The sequence below is a fragment of the Lissotriton helveticus genome, chromosome 7, assembly GCF_964261635.1.
Source record: "Lissotriton helveticus chromosome 7, aLisHel1.1, whole genome shotgun sequence".
Taxonomy (NCBI): domain Eukaryota; kingdom Metazoa; phylum Chordata; class Amphibia; order Caudata; family Salamandridae; genus Lissotriton; species Lissotriton helveticus.
Genome location: NC_136068.1, coordinates 1,188,573,995 through 1,188,591,921, shown reverse-complemented (window position 1 = coordinate 1,188,591,921; position 17,927 = coordinate 1,188,573,995). Strand labels below are relative to the sequence as shown.

General features: G+C 46.5%; 1 protein-coding gene across 1 annotated transcript in view; it reads left to right on the top strand.

Moving 5' to 3' along the window:
• CEP95 (centrosomal protein 95) overlaps window positions 1-17,927 on the top strand; it is a 754,590-nt gene that overhangs the window by 253,497 nt on the left and 483,166 nt on the right. The window contains exons 7-8 of the mRNA XM_078654338.1: window positions 6,727-6,911; window positions 15,970-16,078. Of these exons, the coding sequence (XP_078510464.1) occupies window positions 6,727-6,911; window positions 15,970-16,078 (294 nt within the window). The remainder of the gene's footprint in view (window positions 1-6,726; window positions 6,912-15,969; window positions 16,079-17,927) is intronic.

The following is a 17,927-nucleotide window of genomic DNA, read 5'->3' as shown; positions in this document are numbered from 1 at the left end:
ATCAAGACACGGAGTTTTGTTGTGTGCCATCCGCTTGATGGCGCTGCGGATCTCCCCCAGCTCCACCTCCCTCCCCAACGCCATGGCGTGTTCGGGCTCCAGGGTAGGAATAGGCAGATCTTGCAGGAAGGTGTCAATGGGGTCAGCGTCCCCTCCCGCCCTGCTCTGGTACAACACCTCATAGTAGTTTGTGAGGCAGTCCAGGATCTCCGGCTGGGTATAGACCTCCACACCCGCCGCATCGCGCATGGCCACCGTTGGAGAGGTTCGCCTCATAGGGTTAGACAGCCAGGCCAAGAGTGCCCCCGATTTATCACCCTCCGCTAGCGATCTAGTGAGGAAGGCCTTGTAATCAAAGCTGCGCAGCCTTTCAACCTCCACTGCCACCGCCTCTCTCGCGGCCGCCATCTGTTCCCGAAGTTCTGGCCTGCCGGGGCGTCTAATCTCCAGGTCTCGAAGCGTCTGGTCCGCTCTGTCTAGGTCCTCCAATAGGACTCGGCGTACCCCCACTTTCTTAGCTATGCAGTAGCCTCTTATAACCACCTTGAAGGCATCCCACTCGGTGGCCCTAGCCTCAGTCGAATCCTGATTTTCCACGAAATAGGTAGCAATCCTGTCCTCCAGTTCAGTCTTAAATACCTTATCCTCTAACAGCTCGGGCCGCAACCTCCACGTCGGGACGCATGGGGCGCCCGGGAGCCACCGGGTTGTGGTCTGATATAGTCCTCGTTAAGTACTCGGACACCACAGCCGCGGACACCACGGCTACTGACCTCAACAGAGCATCCAGCCGCACGTGTAGCTCGTGCAGTCCAGAGAAATGGGAGAAGTCCCGGGTGTGTGGGTGTTGGGCTCGCCATATGTCTGTCAGTCCCCATTTCGTCTGCCAGTCTAACCTACCCTTAGCTACCCGGTATGTGGGCGAAGTAACCAGGGGGGGATGAGATCTATTGAGATCCACATCCACCACCGAATTGAAGTCGCCCCCAATCAGAAGCGGCCCCGTCATGTAGTGGGCCAGCGATCCCAAAAGCGTCGCGAAGAAGGCCAGTTGATCCACGTTGGGCGGATAGACACTACAAATGTTCAGCTCTCTCCCCCCTAATTTACCCGCAATAGCAACAAACCTCCCCTCTGGGTCAATCGTGTGTTTCTTCACCTGCAGGGGAACCCCAGCTCGCACCCAAATTAGCGCTCCCCTAGCATAAGCCGAATATGTGGTGTTATATATCTGCCCCCTCCATCTACGTTGTAGGGCTAGACCCTCCGCCTTCGTAAGGTGCGTTTCCTGTAACAGCGCAATCTGAACACCCCTACGCTTCAGGTAAGCATGTATTTTGTGACGTCTGGACATAGTGTGCAGCCCGCGTACATTCCAAGTAATGCATTTCAGGTTGGATAGTTCAGCCATTATCCCATTGCATTCCAGCGTGTCCCCCCCCCAGCTCCCTCAGACAGGAGAAAATACAATGATCGCTCTGCACCGATGGCGACCCTCCCCCTTAACCAGAACAAACTAACCCCCAACCATGACTTCCCCCCCTCCCCCCCAGAACAGGACCCAGAGATTGCCCCTCAGTTCCCATCCAAACCGTGTTCCAAAACTAGAAATCCAACCTGACGGTAGTCACCGCAGGTATGCCTTAGGGGCAAAGGAGGGGGTCTAGCACCGACAGAAGGGCCCTCCCGCACTCAGGCCACCTAGTGGCGATCGAGCCATAAGATACATGTACAAGTCCCGGGCTTATCCCCAACCCATGGTACAACCAGTCAGTCAACAGTCTCAACAAGGGTTGTGTAACTCTATGCAGTATAGCTCTCGCAGCCCCGCCAGGGACGACTCACCCAAGCTCACCCTCGGCCATCAAGCAGTTCCTCCGCCGTATTTGGGGTGACCACAGGGAGGGTTACACTATCAGTCTGAGAGCCCTCCGTGTCTGAGTGTTCTCCGCCACCTCCAGGCTCCGGTTCCTCGGTCATAGGTTCTCCCTAGGAACCCGACATGCTGGATAGCATCTTGAGCACTCCACGTCGTTCCGCCGTAGTCACCACCGTGGAAGGACGGCCAAAACCACCACGACAGTTGCGGACCCTCTTAGATCTCCGTTGCAGTCCCACCTCTGAAGTAGCTTGGAAAGAAGAACCAGATCCATCCTTGCCAGCCCTATAGAGTTCCAGCCAGCTACAAGCCTCATCAGGGGTGTCGAAGAATTTGGTCTTGCCATCAAGGATGATTCGAAGCCGCGCCCGGAAGAGCAATGAATATTGAACACCCTCAGTGCGCAGTTCGCGTTTAATCGCCAAGAAGGAGGTCCGCTGGCGCTGAGTCTCATAGGTGTAGTCCGGAAAAATATTCACCTTGCTGTTGTCCACCTGGTACGGCCCATTTTTCCTGGCGGTATTGAGGAGCAGGTCCCTGTCACAGAAATGCAACAATCTCGCCACCACTGGGCGTGGTGGGCGTCCCTGTTGAGGTGGTCTGGACGGAACTCGGTGGGCCCGCTCCAGAGTGTAGAAGGTGGAAAGCCCCTCGGGCGCCACCTCCATCCTGAGCCAGTTTTCTAGGTAGGACACCATGTCGCCATCTTCGACTTTTTCCGGCAGGCCCACCATGCGAATGTTGTTCCTTCTGTTGCGCCCCTCTGCTTCCTCCGCCCTCCGCTCCAGAACATCTATTCTTGTGAGCGCGTCCTTCATGACGACTGCCAATGTCTTTTGCGCCGGTTCTAGGGTTCCAACCAAGTCCTCTACTTCCTTGACCCTGTCCGATAGCTTGCCATGGTCAGCCCTGAGTAAGCCCAAGCCCGTAACCACCTGGGCGATGTCCCGCTGGAGTGCTGACCTCGTATCTGTTATGGCTGCCAAGATCTGGTCGAGCTGCCGCTGAAGACTCGGGTCAGTTGGCATGTCCGGGTCCAGCTGGTCACTCTTGTCCGGCAGTTCCGTGTCGGAGGTGGCCTGCGCATTCCCTTTGGCGCCCCTCGGTTTACCCATGGTGGTCTCAAGTGTCAGCCTCAAGATAGGTTGGTATCTCCAGAAGTGGTGCCTGCCAGCACGCGGATGGCTCCCTGCCGGTTCACGACCTCGGACCAGCCCCGGCGCGAATCTCCAGCCAGCGCCCCACGTATCGGTCAGGAGCAACACGGTAGTTTCCTGGCTCGGGTCAAGCAGTCATTGGGCATCCTGATCGGGTCCCATCAGTTAGGACAAGGGGCTCATCAGTAACCGACCCCCATCAGCGCCAAGAACGAGGCCTCCTCCACGACCACGTGGTTCAGGGCTTTCTGTGTCCGTGTGCGTGAGCGTCTCAGCCACGTTCTGACTTGCAAGGGTCAGGATCTCGCCCTCGTTGAGTCAAAATACAGGCGGGGAGGAGAGTTGGGCTTCACAGTGGACTCCTTTCACCGCTAGTAGCCTCCTCCGTTTCAAGCCGCCTCCGCCGCCATCTTAGTGCGCAGGCCTCCCTCTCCGGCCCCGCCGGTTCGCGCACTCCTGATAATCCACCCGGGCCCACCACGCTCCCTCTCACCGCTCTGCGGGCCGGATGCAGTCTGTAAGTCAGCAGCGGGCCCGGGGCCGCCGGTAGCAGAAATCGGAGCTCGCCCAGGTCCGGCTGGGGCGCAGGAGGGCCCACGCAGCTCCCAACGATCCGCAGTGCCCCCGGGGGATTCACCGGACGGCCACCGCAATCGGTAATGTCCACGGGGTGCCCGACGCCGCCGGAGATCCAGGCAACTGGCTCCCGGTGCGCCCCACCAGGAACAGGGGGCGGAGAGTAGAAATCCTCCGAATCCGCGATCACCGAGGGCCGCCGGGCACTCTAGGACCTCCGGGCCGGAGCGGGCGCCATGTTGGAATCGGCGCCGCTCACTCCTCGGCCGCTCGGTCAGGGTCCGATCTTGCACCCCTCGCGTCGCCGCAGCTCTCCACTCGCGGCACACCTCATAGCGCCCTTGCTCAGATCCCTGGTGTGGGATTGGGGAGCCCTTGGAGCCGTTCAACCAGGATGAATGCGGCTCGATCGCGGAGCCGAGCGCTCAGGCGACCTCCGCCATCGGCGCCTTAGCCACGCCCCCCTTTGTTGGCAATCATATTGCTGCTCTTCTTTGCCCAGGAACTTTGGTGAAGCGGACTCTTCCTACTGTTGTAGGATGTCTCCTCTGGTGAGTTCCATAGGATTGGTCTCTCTCCAAGGGTTACCATTGGTTGTCTACGGTTGGTCTGTAATACATCCCCGCCTCCGTAGGGGGTTTTGTCACCCTGGCGTGTTCCTACAGCCTCACTGTGCACATCTTGCCTGTCTATCGGTGGACATGCGCCCCTGGGGGGGCAGGTCTTCCCTGGAACTAGCTCCGGTTCCTTGCTTCTTGCAGGACACGGGGCCGGTTTGTCCTTCCTGTTCTGTGCATATTCCTAGTTCTCAAGGAGTGGCTTTGGTCCATGCCTTTCTGCCTCTGCATCTGTGCTCCACCCCTGATGTTTTTTTTGGGTGTGGATTATTACTCCCATTATGGCACAGGTGCTTCTTTAGGTGGCATTACTGCGTGTGTATTTTTCTCGACGTTCTCCATTTTGGCGCCAGGCTTATGTCTGCCTTCTTCTGTCCTTATGGGCAGTTTTGTGGTCTAGGTTTCCGCTGTCTCACGGGAGACCAGGATTCTTCCCCCTCGGGGACCTGTTCTTTTTTCTGCTTTCTTATGTGTTATACAGCACAACGGTGCCGTGGTGCCCCTTGCATTACTCCTATTTAGATGTAGTCACTTCACTTATGCGTGTCGACATTCATGTCTCTTGTGTGTATATCGTGGATTCTACACGCCACTGGGGTGCTCACATACTAAGTCTTTTTTGCCTTAGTGTCAGACATTCTTGCTTACTTTTTCCTTCGGGATAGTGTCCTCTGTGTGTTAATAGCTTTGCAGGTTATCCACTCACAGTGGTGCCTTTTATTTCGTTTGGCTGCATGCCTACCTCCTGCGCTTTTGCTCAAATGGTGGCTCCTCTGTCTTTGTTGGCACTAGGCTCTGGGCTTGGGCCTGCCACTCTTGTCACATGTCCTAGACAGTACACATTGTGGTGTTTTTTCTTCCACCCACGTGCCTCATTCTGCGACTCCGGTTCTTGAGCGGACAGTTTTCCGACTGTCCTGTTTCTTGTGGCTTCCACTGTGGTGTGTGTTCAGGCGTTATGCTCTACTTTTGTCATGTTGTTTTCACCCTTGGTACTTTGGTACTCTTGGGTTATAGAGACCGATGCCTGGATCCTTCTCTGAAGGTCTACCTGCATTGTTTCTTACGTTGGCACAGAACTTTCTAGTTCTGTTTTCCTTTCGTCTCTGTCTGGGCGAGAGAGGTCTCACACTGCCCTCGTTGGATTTGGGATCCTTGCCATCCTTTGTTCATGCTCCTTAAGGTGGGTCATCGGTCTGATGCCTGTTGTCCTGGCATTACGGTTTCCACCGTTTTTTCGTCAGCCTCTTGACGAATATGTTCTCCTGGAACTTGGTGGTTCTTTCGCAGACCCTCCTCCTATTTTCATTGACAAATGTGTATGACAGCAAAAGTCTTCCTCAATGGTTAATCAGCCGGCCTCAGAACGTGTCAAATTTAACAGCCAAATATAGTGCCTGCTGTACAAGAAATCCCTTCTCTCATTTTGCATTTGGGATGACATGTATGAAGCTTTTACATAGGATGCTGGCTCATCCGATAAACGTTGATGCATTTTTAGATACAACGAAAATTAAATGGGGTATGCATTCCTTTTCACAGTGCCCTATGAGCCTCTTGAGCAGGGTTGCCAACCTAGGCACTGCAGTGTAATCTAAACTGTGCATCACTGTTTTCTTATAAATCCTGGCAGCCCGTAGATCAGATGAATAGAAGAGATTTGTCCTCCAGTTAGTTTCACAAGTTTTGTTAGGATCCAGATTGAGATGTTTGTTTGAGAAAGCCTACAGATAAGGAATTTAGTTAGTCTTGAACTGTTGTCATTGTTGTCTTCCAATAATTACAATTTATATATCAGGCTAAGCTAACACCGTGCGTGCAACTGCCATACTTAACCACATAGTAAGGTTTCATAGTGTCTTTGCTCACTGCTGACATTTGGTGACCTGCAGGTCATAAGAATAATTCTGACACGACCAGCTCACTTTTCATCCTTTCATCCTAGATGTGTTGAGTGTTATCACTTTGTGTCATAGTAATCTTATTGTGGCCAAAACCCTGTAATGCAATTATTAGACAACAATAGATGTTATACTCATGACATGCGTTTTATAATACATTATTATACAGATAAGACATATATGTTTTATAATGCATATAATACCTATCCATTTATAATACATTATAATCCATATAAGAAATGTGTCCTGTTTTCGGTTTGATAAAAACAGTTCAACGCAGATGTATAATTCTCATTCTGAAAGCTACAGCATTGGGGTGGTGGTGTGCTGTGTGCACATGATTAATCTGTACATTTGGAGCGATACCCTGATCTAATTGTGGTGTTATTGTAAGGGGATCCGACATTGTTGTAAGATGTTCAGCAAGCACTGTTGCGTTTTAGCCCGATCTTAGGCTAGACCGTGTAAGTTTGTTATGGAAAAGTATAGATGTGTTCATCTAAGGTTTTTTTTTTACAGACTTTCGAATGTACTTTTAGTATGATCTGATTTTTAATTCTAAAGCATCCATTGAAATGTTTCTCTTTGCGAATTAGATGGTCCTGTTCACTGCAGTGGACTTGGTGAGCATGATTTGAGAAGTAGTGCTCAAATGTTTGGGGAGCCTATCCGGTCTGCTATTCCCCTCCAGCCTCCTTACCAGCCCATCGAGCCTCGATCGGACACTCTAGTAGGAAGAAGGGTATCCCGCCAGAGCGCCGAGGCTACTGTAACAGAAAATGTAAGTATGGAAAGCATTTTAACCTCAAACAAGACATAATAATGGCGCTCACTTTCCTCCCTCCCCCGTAGATTTTCATTTTCATATTTAAGCTACTATTCTGTAGTCCCCATTAATAGATTGAGGAACATTTTTCTACTCTTTTCATGCTTTAAGAAAGGGGTACCACAGACTTTCAGTTTATTTAGAACACCTGATCTGGAAACACCCTGAAGTGGAGTCTTTGAATGAATGCTGTACATCATTTTGTGTGCCAGGGAATTAAACGAACAATTTATTTTTAAAAATGCCCTCTTTGGGAAACCTAAGGAGAAAGGAAAAGTTGTTTCTCACACATTTCCTCTCCTTTGTGCTCTTTGATGATCAGCAGCAAATGGCATAAAGAAAGACAAAACGTTCTAACAGTTTTATGAGAAAATGGGGTTCTGTTGCAGTACCCCACAATTTTTGCCTGGCTTTGCCTGTACAAATGTCTGGAAGCAGTCACCATATGGTTGACATCCTCCTGCCTAAAATTAAACGGGGGAAAAAACGGAGCTTATGCTCCTTGGAAACACCATTGACAAGACCATAGATCCAATTTGGCCCCCCTGTCTGGGTCCTCCCCCTCCACCCAAAGAATCTATCAAAAGCCTCGGCATATGGCTCGACAAGTCACTTAACTTCAATCACCAGGCGGCCAAACTATCCGCCATCTGTTTTGGTCTCCTAAGACTGCTGCGCAAAATCCGCCCTTTTCTTCCCTTTCATGCCAGATGGATTATGGTACAAGGCCTAATCCTATCCCGTTTGGACTGTGGGAACGCCCTATATCTCGGGCCTCCCCAGTCCACCCTGAACAAACTACAAATAATCCAAAACTGTGCAGCCAGGACCCTCCTTCAAATCCCCCGGCGAGTCTCAGTTAAAGCCCGACTAAAAGACCTCCACTGGCTCCCAGTAAAGGCAATGATTGAATTCAAGGTTATGTGCATCGCCCATCGGTCTTACTGGGGAACAGGTCCCATCATCAACCGCCCCCTTATAACGGTTTACCACCCTAATAGACATCTCAGATCAGGATCCTCATACCTCACTACAATACCCCGATTTAAGAAAGCCAGATGCGGAGGCCGCTCACTCTCTTTCAATCTCGCCACGCTTTGGAACGCCCTCCTCCTCACACTCAGATCAGAGCCTAACCTATTGACTTTCCGAAAACTCCTGAAAACCTGGCTTTTTAACAAACCTGAGTAATCTTCTGCGGCTCTGTCTCAGGCCTGACCTCTTGCAGCGCTGGGACGCCTTAGGGTAGCCACCGCGCTTTACAAATCGTTTTTTCATTTCATCATACCTACAACCTTGGAAAATCTCAAATCAGCACCACCCTCACCCACATCATTAACACCCCCATCGTGTCCCTGGATTAATGGAAACTTGCAGAAATCTGCTAGCTCCTCAAGACGCCAACAGCTGACCCTAATCAACTGAGCAACTTCCAACCAATCTCCCTGCACCCATATTCAGCCAAAGTGATTGATAAGGCCATCAACAACCCACCTCGAACTTCTCCATCTTCTAGACAACACACACTTAGGATTCAGAAAGAACCACAACACCAAAACAACACTCATCGTGGCCACCAACAACATTCGAAACTTCCTGGACCATGGAGAAACAGTGGCCCTGATCCTGCTCGACCGCTCTGCAGCCTTAGACACTGTCTTCCACAACACCCTCATCAGAAGACTCCATGAGATTGGTATACAAGGATCAACTCTCAGATGGATCTGTTCCTTCCTCATGGGAAGAACCCAAAGGGTCAGGCTGCCACCCTTATCAGAGACCAAGAAACTGATATGCAGTGTCCCACAGGTAATGTCCCTCAGTCCAAATCTTTTCTACAATAAATGACATGCATGGTATGGTAAAGCATACAGGTTATTTTAAATTGCAGCAATCTTAAACTTGACGATGAGACCAAATTATTGATATTACGTAGAGATGAGCTTATTACAGCCGGAGTAATATTGGTCCCTAACATCCTGCTCCACTTCTCTGAAATTGTATTGCAGTCCATGTTTCTAGAAGTGTTGAGAGATTTATAACAGCCACTAATTAATGATTTAGTTTCCTGTGAATAGAAATTATCCCATATGCTCGAATCGGAAATGTTCTTTAGTTTCATTTTCCGAGAAAAAAGTCGAATAGCTGCAGGTACTTGAACTTCGTGGAGTCAGGGATATTGTATAATATTTTAAGTGTTTCAAAACTTAGGAGCCCTTGTGCTCCGTACAGATCCCCTAACTTTTTTATTCCATGTATTCCCCATATGTTAGTTAATCCATCGTTGAATATTCCCGGTAAGCCGGGGTTTCCCCACAAAATCAAATTAGGATGGAAAAAATTCACGTTACAGAAGGCCTGGATAATACGCCAAATTTTAACTAGATCCCTCGCTATCTTAAAACAAACTCTTTTGTAGTAGTTGGGGTCATTAATTCTCCATAAAAACATTTTTGCATCTAGATCAAACATAAATGTAAGAAAATAAGGTTGCTTTTCTGTACCTTCAAAGTTAATTAAGTATCGTAAGCGTCCAACAAATGCTGCCCAAAAGTACAACTTAAAGTCCGGGAAGTTCCGCCCTCCCATATCGAGAGCACCTTTTAATAGTGTCATCGATCTGCGGGCTTTACGATATCCCCAAATGAAACTACTGAATACCCCGTCTAATTTTTTTAAAAAGGAATTGCATAATGCCAAAGGAATAGAACGAAAAAAGTACAGAAATTTAGGTAAAATTATCATACGGATCAAGTTGATTCTGCCAATGATATTTAAAAAAAGTTTATGCCATTTTTTTAGCAAAGTTATAGTATTTTTAACTAGGTCATCGTAATTTAGTTTAATTAAATCCTTAATATTTGCAGATAGGGGTTTAACCCCTAAGTAAGTAGCTGCCGAACACATTCCAATAGTTAGTCATTCTGGTTTGTAATTAGCAATTATTTGGGTTTTGTTTAGATTTAATTTATAGCCAGAGACGTCCCCAAATCTATTGGCTTCTAGTATGATACCCTGCATCGCCTCACCGATATCGGTTGAATATATGGCGACGTCGTCAGCATAAGCTGTGAGATTCAATAAGTGAGGACCGAACTTAAAAGGGATAATGAGTGGTTGTATTCGTAAGGCGTAAAGAAATGGTTCTATTGATAAGGCAAATAAGAGAGGTGATAGGGGACACCCCTGGCGGGTTCCCCGAGCAATAGTACATGAAGCTGATAATAGACCAGCATAGCTGATCTTAGCCATGGGATTATCATACAGTGATTGTATCCAGTTCAGAAATGTGCCCCCAAAACCAAGACCAGTCATAACTAGCCACAAGTAATCCCACCCCACTCGGTCAAAAGCCTTTTCTGCGTCAAGCATAATCATACCGAGTGGGGTGGATTCCTTTTTTAGCAATATCAAAGGCTGTGACAGCCAGTTTGAAATGTGCGGTAGTATCCCTACCAATTACAAACCCATGTTGGTTTGGGCTTACTATTTTCGGTATTATAGGGGCTAATCAATTGGCTAACACTTTAGCAAATATTTTAGCATCCGCGTTAATTAGCGAGATGGGGCGGTACGAACCGCACTGATCAGGTGATTTTCCCTTTTTTTAAAAAAAAAAAGACTAGTTTTACCTTATTCCAGGATTTCGGGGCCACCTTGTTTTCCCCAATATAATTAATAACTTGGGAGAGGAGAGGTATAAGTTCCTCGGCACACCCCTTATAAATTTCTAGTGGGATCGTATCTTCTCCGGATGCCTTTCCAGCTGGTAAGGAAGAGATGGCCTTTCTTATTTCACATGGACTAATGAGATTAGATAGTTGTTCCAACTCGAGGGAGTCAGGTTTCTCCTGAAAATCGTCCAGATATTTCTGAATATCCACCTCTGTCGGTTGATTTTCTGGAGTGTATAGTTTTTTATAGAATGCAGCGAAGTGTTCTAAAATTTGATTGGGTTGATCAATTATATTATTATTAGGGCCCTTTAAATTCTTGATCAGAGTATTAGCTCGTTCATCAGCTATTTTATAGGCTAATAACTTTCCGACTTTATCGCCGCTCTCATACTGTGTCACTTGAAATTTGTGTAGTTTAATGCTACTCTTATCCCAGAAAATAGTTTTTAGAGCAGATTTCAGTCGTCCTAATTGTAGTTCCAATTCTGTTATATTCGTGGCTTGTCGACGGAGAGCCTCTGCTAGTAACAGTTCAGTAGAAAGTATATCGTTAACCAACGCTCTGTCCTTTTTAAACCGCTCGGAGTTTTGATGAAATAGAAATTGCTGGGTAAAGCCCCGAAAACTCGCCTTGCAAGAGTCCCATACCATTAAACATGTCGTGGAGTTAAGATTAATCTTGATAAAGTCTGCAATATGTAGCTTGAGTTGTGAAATAAATAAGATATTAGTAAATAAGTGCCTGGGAAATGAAAATGTTCGGGGTGTTATATAGCTCTTTTCAGTATCAAAAATGTAAGCATCATCAAAATTTGACCCATAAACTATACAAAAAACATATTTAATTTTTTCCACCATTAATTGAACGATAGCCCACCTCCCTTTTTTATCACAAACACTCTTCCCAACTTCTAGCTTAACCCGTTTATCTTTCAAAATAGCAACCCCCCTTATAGATGCATTGAATTTCGAACAGATTATCACCTCAAGCCCCAAATATCCCAAGATTTTTCTATCAGCATAGGCAACATGTGTCTCAGATAGGAAAACCAAATTAGGCTTATACAGAGCTATTTCTTCCCGGACTAAACGTCTTTTCCTTTTACTATTCACGCCAGCAACATTAAAATAACCTGTATGCTTTACCATACCCCAGAAAGAATAACCAAATGGGCTTCGAATAGCATATATAGTGAACAAACTAAGTGCCCCAAATGTGCGTTGGTTGCAGCAGATTTGGTGCACATATTTTACACTTGCCCTAAACTATCAGAATTTTGGACATCTTTTCAGAATATAATAACACTGAAATTAGGGAATATACCCCCCTTAGATTCTGCGTTAGTTATGTTAGACACTAATGGTAGGAATATCCAACACAAACCCTTATTTACTATTATGGTAACCTACGCTAAACTTATAATTGCTCGTGCTTGGATCTCCCCTAAACCCCCCACACATAATGAAATGGTGGTCTCTCCTTAATGAAATTCATAGTATGGAATTAGCGCTGGCTAGGCTTAGGGGTACTAAATCTCTAGCTAAATTCAATAAGATTTGGAGGTCTCTCATATTTTATTTTAAAAAATCATGTTTAATCTAGATTACTACTGTCTTCTATTCTATATGTGTCAAGATACATGTATATATTTTGTTTGGATCTAATAAGAATTTTGTCAAATGATCTAATGCCAACCTAACGCTAACCTTGTAGACGTCTAGATTATTTCTTTTAATTTGACTCATTTTTGTATACTGTTGGTTCTTGTGTTGCTAATAAAAAAGAAAAAGAAAAAAACAATAAATGACACGCTCAACATCATCCGATCACCAGACGTCAGTCATTTCCTACGCCGATGACACCCAACTCATCTTCTCCTTGATGGACAAGACGAACACTATCAGCATGACCATGGTAGCAGGCAAGATGCAAACCAACTGCCTGAAGCGGAACTCCAACAAGACTGTTCTTCGGCAACAAGACCTCCCCATGGTATTCCACTTGGTGGCCGTCTGAGCTAGGTCCAACACGTATGGACCACGCAAGAAATTTAGACATCATCCTAGATGACAAGCTCAACATGATGGCTCAAGTCTACGCAGCGCACATCCCCTGCTTCCACATCCAACGCATGTTGCAAAACCATGCCTACACAGACTCCAGACCATCTAGAATGCAGTCGCAAGCTTCATACTCGACTTCCCATGCCGCACTCAACCCTGCACCGCAAGAAACTTTATTGGATCCCCATGCACAAGCACAGCCAATTCAAACTCTTCACACACAAACATCCAAGCCCTACACAGCACAGGACCAGAATTCCTGAACAGCTGCATACATTTTCACCAACCCACCAACACCTAGGCTCTGCCTCCCTCTCACTCGTACATACTTCGCGCTTCCGCAAAAGCAAAACTGGAGGTTGCTCATTCTCCTACATTGCACCCAAGACATGGAACGACCTCTCTCAACACATCAGAGCCTCCTCCTAACTTTTTGAAATCTGCAAGAGGCTGAAGACGTGGCTCTTCGTATGACCACCTTGGGAATACACATCTACACACCTTGCCTAAGCGCATGGATACCCTCTTGGATTTTTAGTCCTCTATACAAATTAACATAAAATAACAGTCTACTTACTACATAATGCCTTGAATGGTATTTACATCGTACTTCACCTGCCTTACCTGTAAACCTCGGTAAGGAGGGCCTACTAGGGTAATTCGGTAACTAATGCAGAGGATGAGGCAACAGTGGTGGTGACAGTAGCTATGTAAGGAGTGCAAGATGTCATCGTACAGCTTGACACTATGTATCCCTTCGGCCCAAAGAAATCTTCCTCTGCTCCTTTATCATTTCAATTCTCCTACTTCTACATGTTGATTTGCCTGTTGTAGAGGCGTTTTCAAATGCATCTTTCTTGGTGGGATTGACTCCTTCAGTTCCCTTTTCCTGCAAGGTTATGGTTTCATCTGCAGACCTGAAGCTTCAGTCTCCTTCATGGAAACAAGCAACTTCTTGTGCCATCTTCCCTCCTAAACAAATATTTTTTGCTATCTATTGTTACGGAGAATTTCACTTCAAAGATATCTCCTCCTGAGCTCCAGTTGCCACAAATAATTTGTTGAGCTGTTCTAAGCTTCCTACCCTTCTGTGGCCTATAAGCATTGGGTCAAGTGGATGTGGGTTAATTTTCTCTAGACATGTTTTGGCTTTCTAGAATTTACCTGGATAGTGTCATTGGATACAGAGAAAAGGTTTTTAACCATGACATTCTACATGTTCACAAAGTGGACAAATAGGCATTAATGTGTCCTGATTTAATTAGCCAGTTGAGCCACTAGGAGAAGTGTGGCTCACCGGTTAGAGGCGGCAGACCCAGAAGCAGAGGTCGGCCTGGGACCAGGGTTCAATTCCCGACGCGGCAGGGTACGGGACCAATGTCAGCGGGCTCGATAAATATCGCCTCGGTGCCTCTCTAACCATGGGTCCCACGCTGCAACTCTGGGCAATACCTTGCTTAATCTCCACAACGGCCCCCTCGCTGCCGGGATGCCTGGCTTCACCTTGTGGATGCCCAATAGGGACCATCTCACAGGGAAAGCCAGGACGGGTTCCCCAGCGGTACACAGCGCCAAGAAACCCCAGGGTGAACGTGCGCTCTACAAATACATACGAACATAACATAACATAACATGAATCTTTCCTTTCCTAAGGAGGTCACACTGTGCCCCCTACAGTCCACTTTGTTGGAATTTGATCATGGCTAAGAACCAGCTTTGCTGCACAGGAACATTGCTCAGATTTGTGGAAATAATTTATAGGAACAACATTCTCAAATATTAGCTTTTATTAGCATCACAAGGAAAGTTCTTGTATGTTTATTGCTCATACATGTATTTATTTTTTGTTTATCAGCCTGGATGTATTGGTTCTTAATTCTGAATCTGACACAGACCTTTCCAGCAGTGTTTGTCCCTGCCGCTCACACATTTACCATCTACTGCGAATACTGCACATGCTCATGAACAGGGATCAACATTCAGGTCTTGCAGACAAACATCCCTTCGAATGTTTGAAAATATATGCTTGGAGGGTTGTAGGGTGGTGCACAGTTGTAGGATACATTTTTGTTCAGCAACTATTTTCAATACATCTGTACTAAATCTGTACGCTTCAGGAGAGGGATCACTATTCTACTACACAAGTAGGTGTCATTGTTAAGCAGACAGCCTTCTCTGGTATGAAAATGATGCTGGTGTAAACTTTTCAAATGCCCCAGACACCAAAGCTTAGGATTCAATCTGGTCCTGTATGCAGGTGTGTCTAGTGGCGGGCGATAACACAAATAGGCACTGGAAAGACCCAGGTACCTTGAGGGTAAGAGAGGTAGTAACCGGAGTATGTCCTCCCAGAAAAGTATAACACGGAAAAATACTCCAGTGGATCACGTGGTGGTCAGTTGAGTAATATATAAAAAACTGTACCGGTGGTCTAGAGGACAGAAAGGTAGGAGCGACACGACTAATGATACTATAAGGTTGTGTCTAGCGCAACCATGTATGTGGGGGAAGAAACTAGCTTGTTTATATTACCCTCACACACCCTAGTGGTGTCATGCTTCATCATCAGGTCACCCCGACCCCTTCAAGTCTGGGGGGGCTCGACCACAGTGTTGGGAAGCTCTTCTAATATATTCAAGGAGGGGGCTTTACGTAAGATAAAATCTCCCAGATAGATCCCCGGTGTCCCTTTATGTTGGGGTCTATCTGAGAAGTTAAAAATACTGTATAGAAATAATTTATACAATTGGGTTTTTCCGTGTTATACGTGTCTAGTGGCGGCCCAAATAGGCAGAGCACACACATTTCTTAGTTCCTCACAAGTTATGAATATTTTGCAAATATTCTGGTGATTTGAGGTATTTTTTCAAATTAGCTGAAGATTTCCTGAAAAAGAGGAAGTGTATGAAACATTATAAAGGTAGCTGGAAAGGCCAGTCCAAGGAGTTGGAGTCAAGGGGACAGTTACTAACTTATTCGCAACATTACAGGCTTTGATTGAGGTATTCGTTGGTTTTTAATAACCAATAGGCTATTGTCTGATGTTTGATATTTTTTCCCACTAATTGTTCGAGATGTCTGCTCCCGTCTAATACCACTTGGTGCACATGGACTGATGGAGAGTGGCTGATATTCATGTTTACAGATTGGTATAGCAAAGCTGTGTGTTGCCACCCTTGACACTTTGAATGCTAGTCGAAAGAATCACTTCTCAGCTCCTCCCCTAACCTCTATGGACGTCTGCTTTGTATTAACTCTTTACCTTTTTGTAGTTCGAAAAGCCATGCAGGCCTTCATCAAGGGCGGGTGTCGTGAGTGTACCTCATTCCAAACCTGATGCACCTCATTCTGCTGCTGATGTTCCTCAGACACACCTGAAAGGTGAGAACTGGGTGCTTAGTATAACAGCTTGGTTTGTTATCTGCTGCTTAGCATGTCTCTACTGTCTCCAAGTAGAAATACACATACAGTTACTGTACTGCCCTGTGTCAAAAATGTTTGAAGTTTTTTGTTTACATTTTTAATAGCATATTGAATGATGATGTTGACACTTTTTTTCTGTGTGGTGTTTACCAGCAGGCGATTTGTGCATTGACATTTAAATGAGTTTGTGTTATGACCCAAGTCATTAGTTTTCATTTTATCAACAGTCCATTGTGTTTGACGTGTTACCCGCAAAGCTATACAGCAGTCGCTCAACACCCTGGGATAGAACACTGCTCATTTTTATGACACTCTCTTGGAATTCAGGCAATACGCAGTGACATTTGTGGATAGGTGCTTCCCCATGATGAAGGTTTTGAAATAGCTTAACACTCCTGTCCCTCCGCTGCTAACATAGCACCTGATTATCACATTGAAATTGTAGTGTTTTAATGCATGCACATAACCTTCTCACTCCATTAGTTCTCAAAGGAGAATTTTTCACTTTTCCTTTGGTGGAACCCATAACTCTTTTTTTGCCCTTTCCATATTTGTTCATATTTCTGTCCTTGTACATTTTTGACATTCTTCGTTAATATTCTTTTGCCCTTTTATTTTTCTACCAAACAGCTAATCTTGTCTCTGTCTGCTTGCTGTAGCCCTTTTGATTTGCACTTTTCTGAGTTTGCTTCTTTCTTTCTTGCTCTTTTTGATCTCTGTTTTGGCACTTGTTTGTATATTTCTCTGGTTAACATAAAGTCTCTGCATCTTGCCTTTCACAGGTATATGGTCATATTTTTACTTTTGTGAATCTTTCTCTGTTTTGCTCGAAGGTTTTTTTTTAATAATAATTTGTGCTTCTGGTTTTTATTTTTTATTTCATTCATTCTTACACATTTAATTAACTTTTAACTCGCACAAAAATGTATTATTATTTTATTATTAGGGAGTTTTCTAAAGCGCCTGGTTACGCTCAGATGGCGTGTCCCCGCGCTATCGCAAGTGGAAAAGGCAATGCTGGGCCGCACGGTCAGGTGAATTAACGTGTATATAGGTAGGTTTTAAGCTTCTTCCTGAAGCCGAGTTCAGACTGCTCATGTCGAAGGTCCAGGGGCAGGGCATTCCAGCTTTTCGCCGCCAGATACTGAAAAGATCTGCCTCCCATGCGAGCCTTTCTTATCCTGGGGTCCTTTAGTAGGCCACCATGGGAGGAGCGTAGGCCGCGAGTAGGTGCATATCGATTAACCAGACTCAAAAGCGGTACTGGAGCCTTCCCAGTGAGGATGCGGTGGCAAGTGCAGAGGGCCTTAAATTCGACCCTACTCCTCACTGGGAGCCAGTGAAGGGTCTGAAGGGCTACTTTGGAAGCAGATCTCTTGGGGAATTTGAGAATCAGGCGGGCTGCCGCATTCTGCAGCACCTGGAGGCGGTTTATTGCCTTACTGGTGGCTCCCAGGTACAGCAGATTGCCGCAGTCCAAGCGCGATGTGACGAGAGCATGCACCAGTGTCCTACGGGCCGACGTAGGAAGGAGATCTAAAACCTTCCGCAGACTTTTTAGGGCACTGAAGCAGATACCCACCACACGGCCTATCTGAGGGCCAAAGGACAGGTCCGTGTCGAACCAAACTCCAAGGTTCCTAGCTTCCTGACAGGGAGTTGGAACTTCGCCTAAGCATGAGGGCCACCACGCCGACGACCAAACAGACGGATTCCCCCCCACCACGAGCACCTCGGTCTTGCTGCTGTTTAACTTGAGACAATTGGTGGACATCCAGGCTGCAAGTTCTTGCATGCAAGCTCTGAA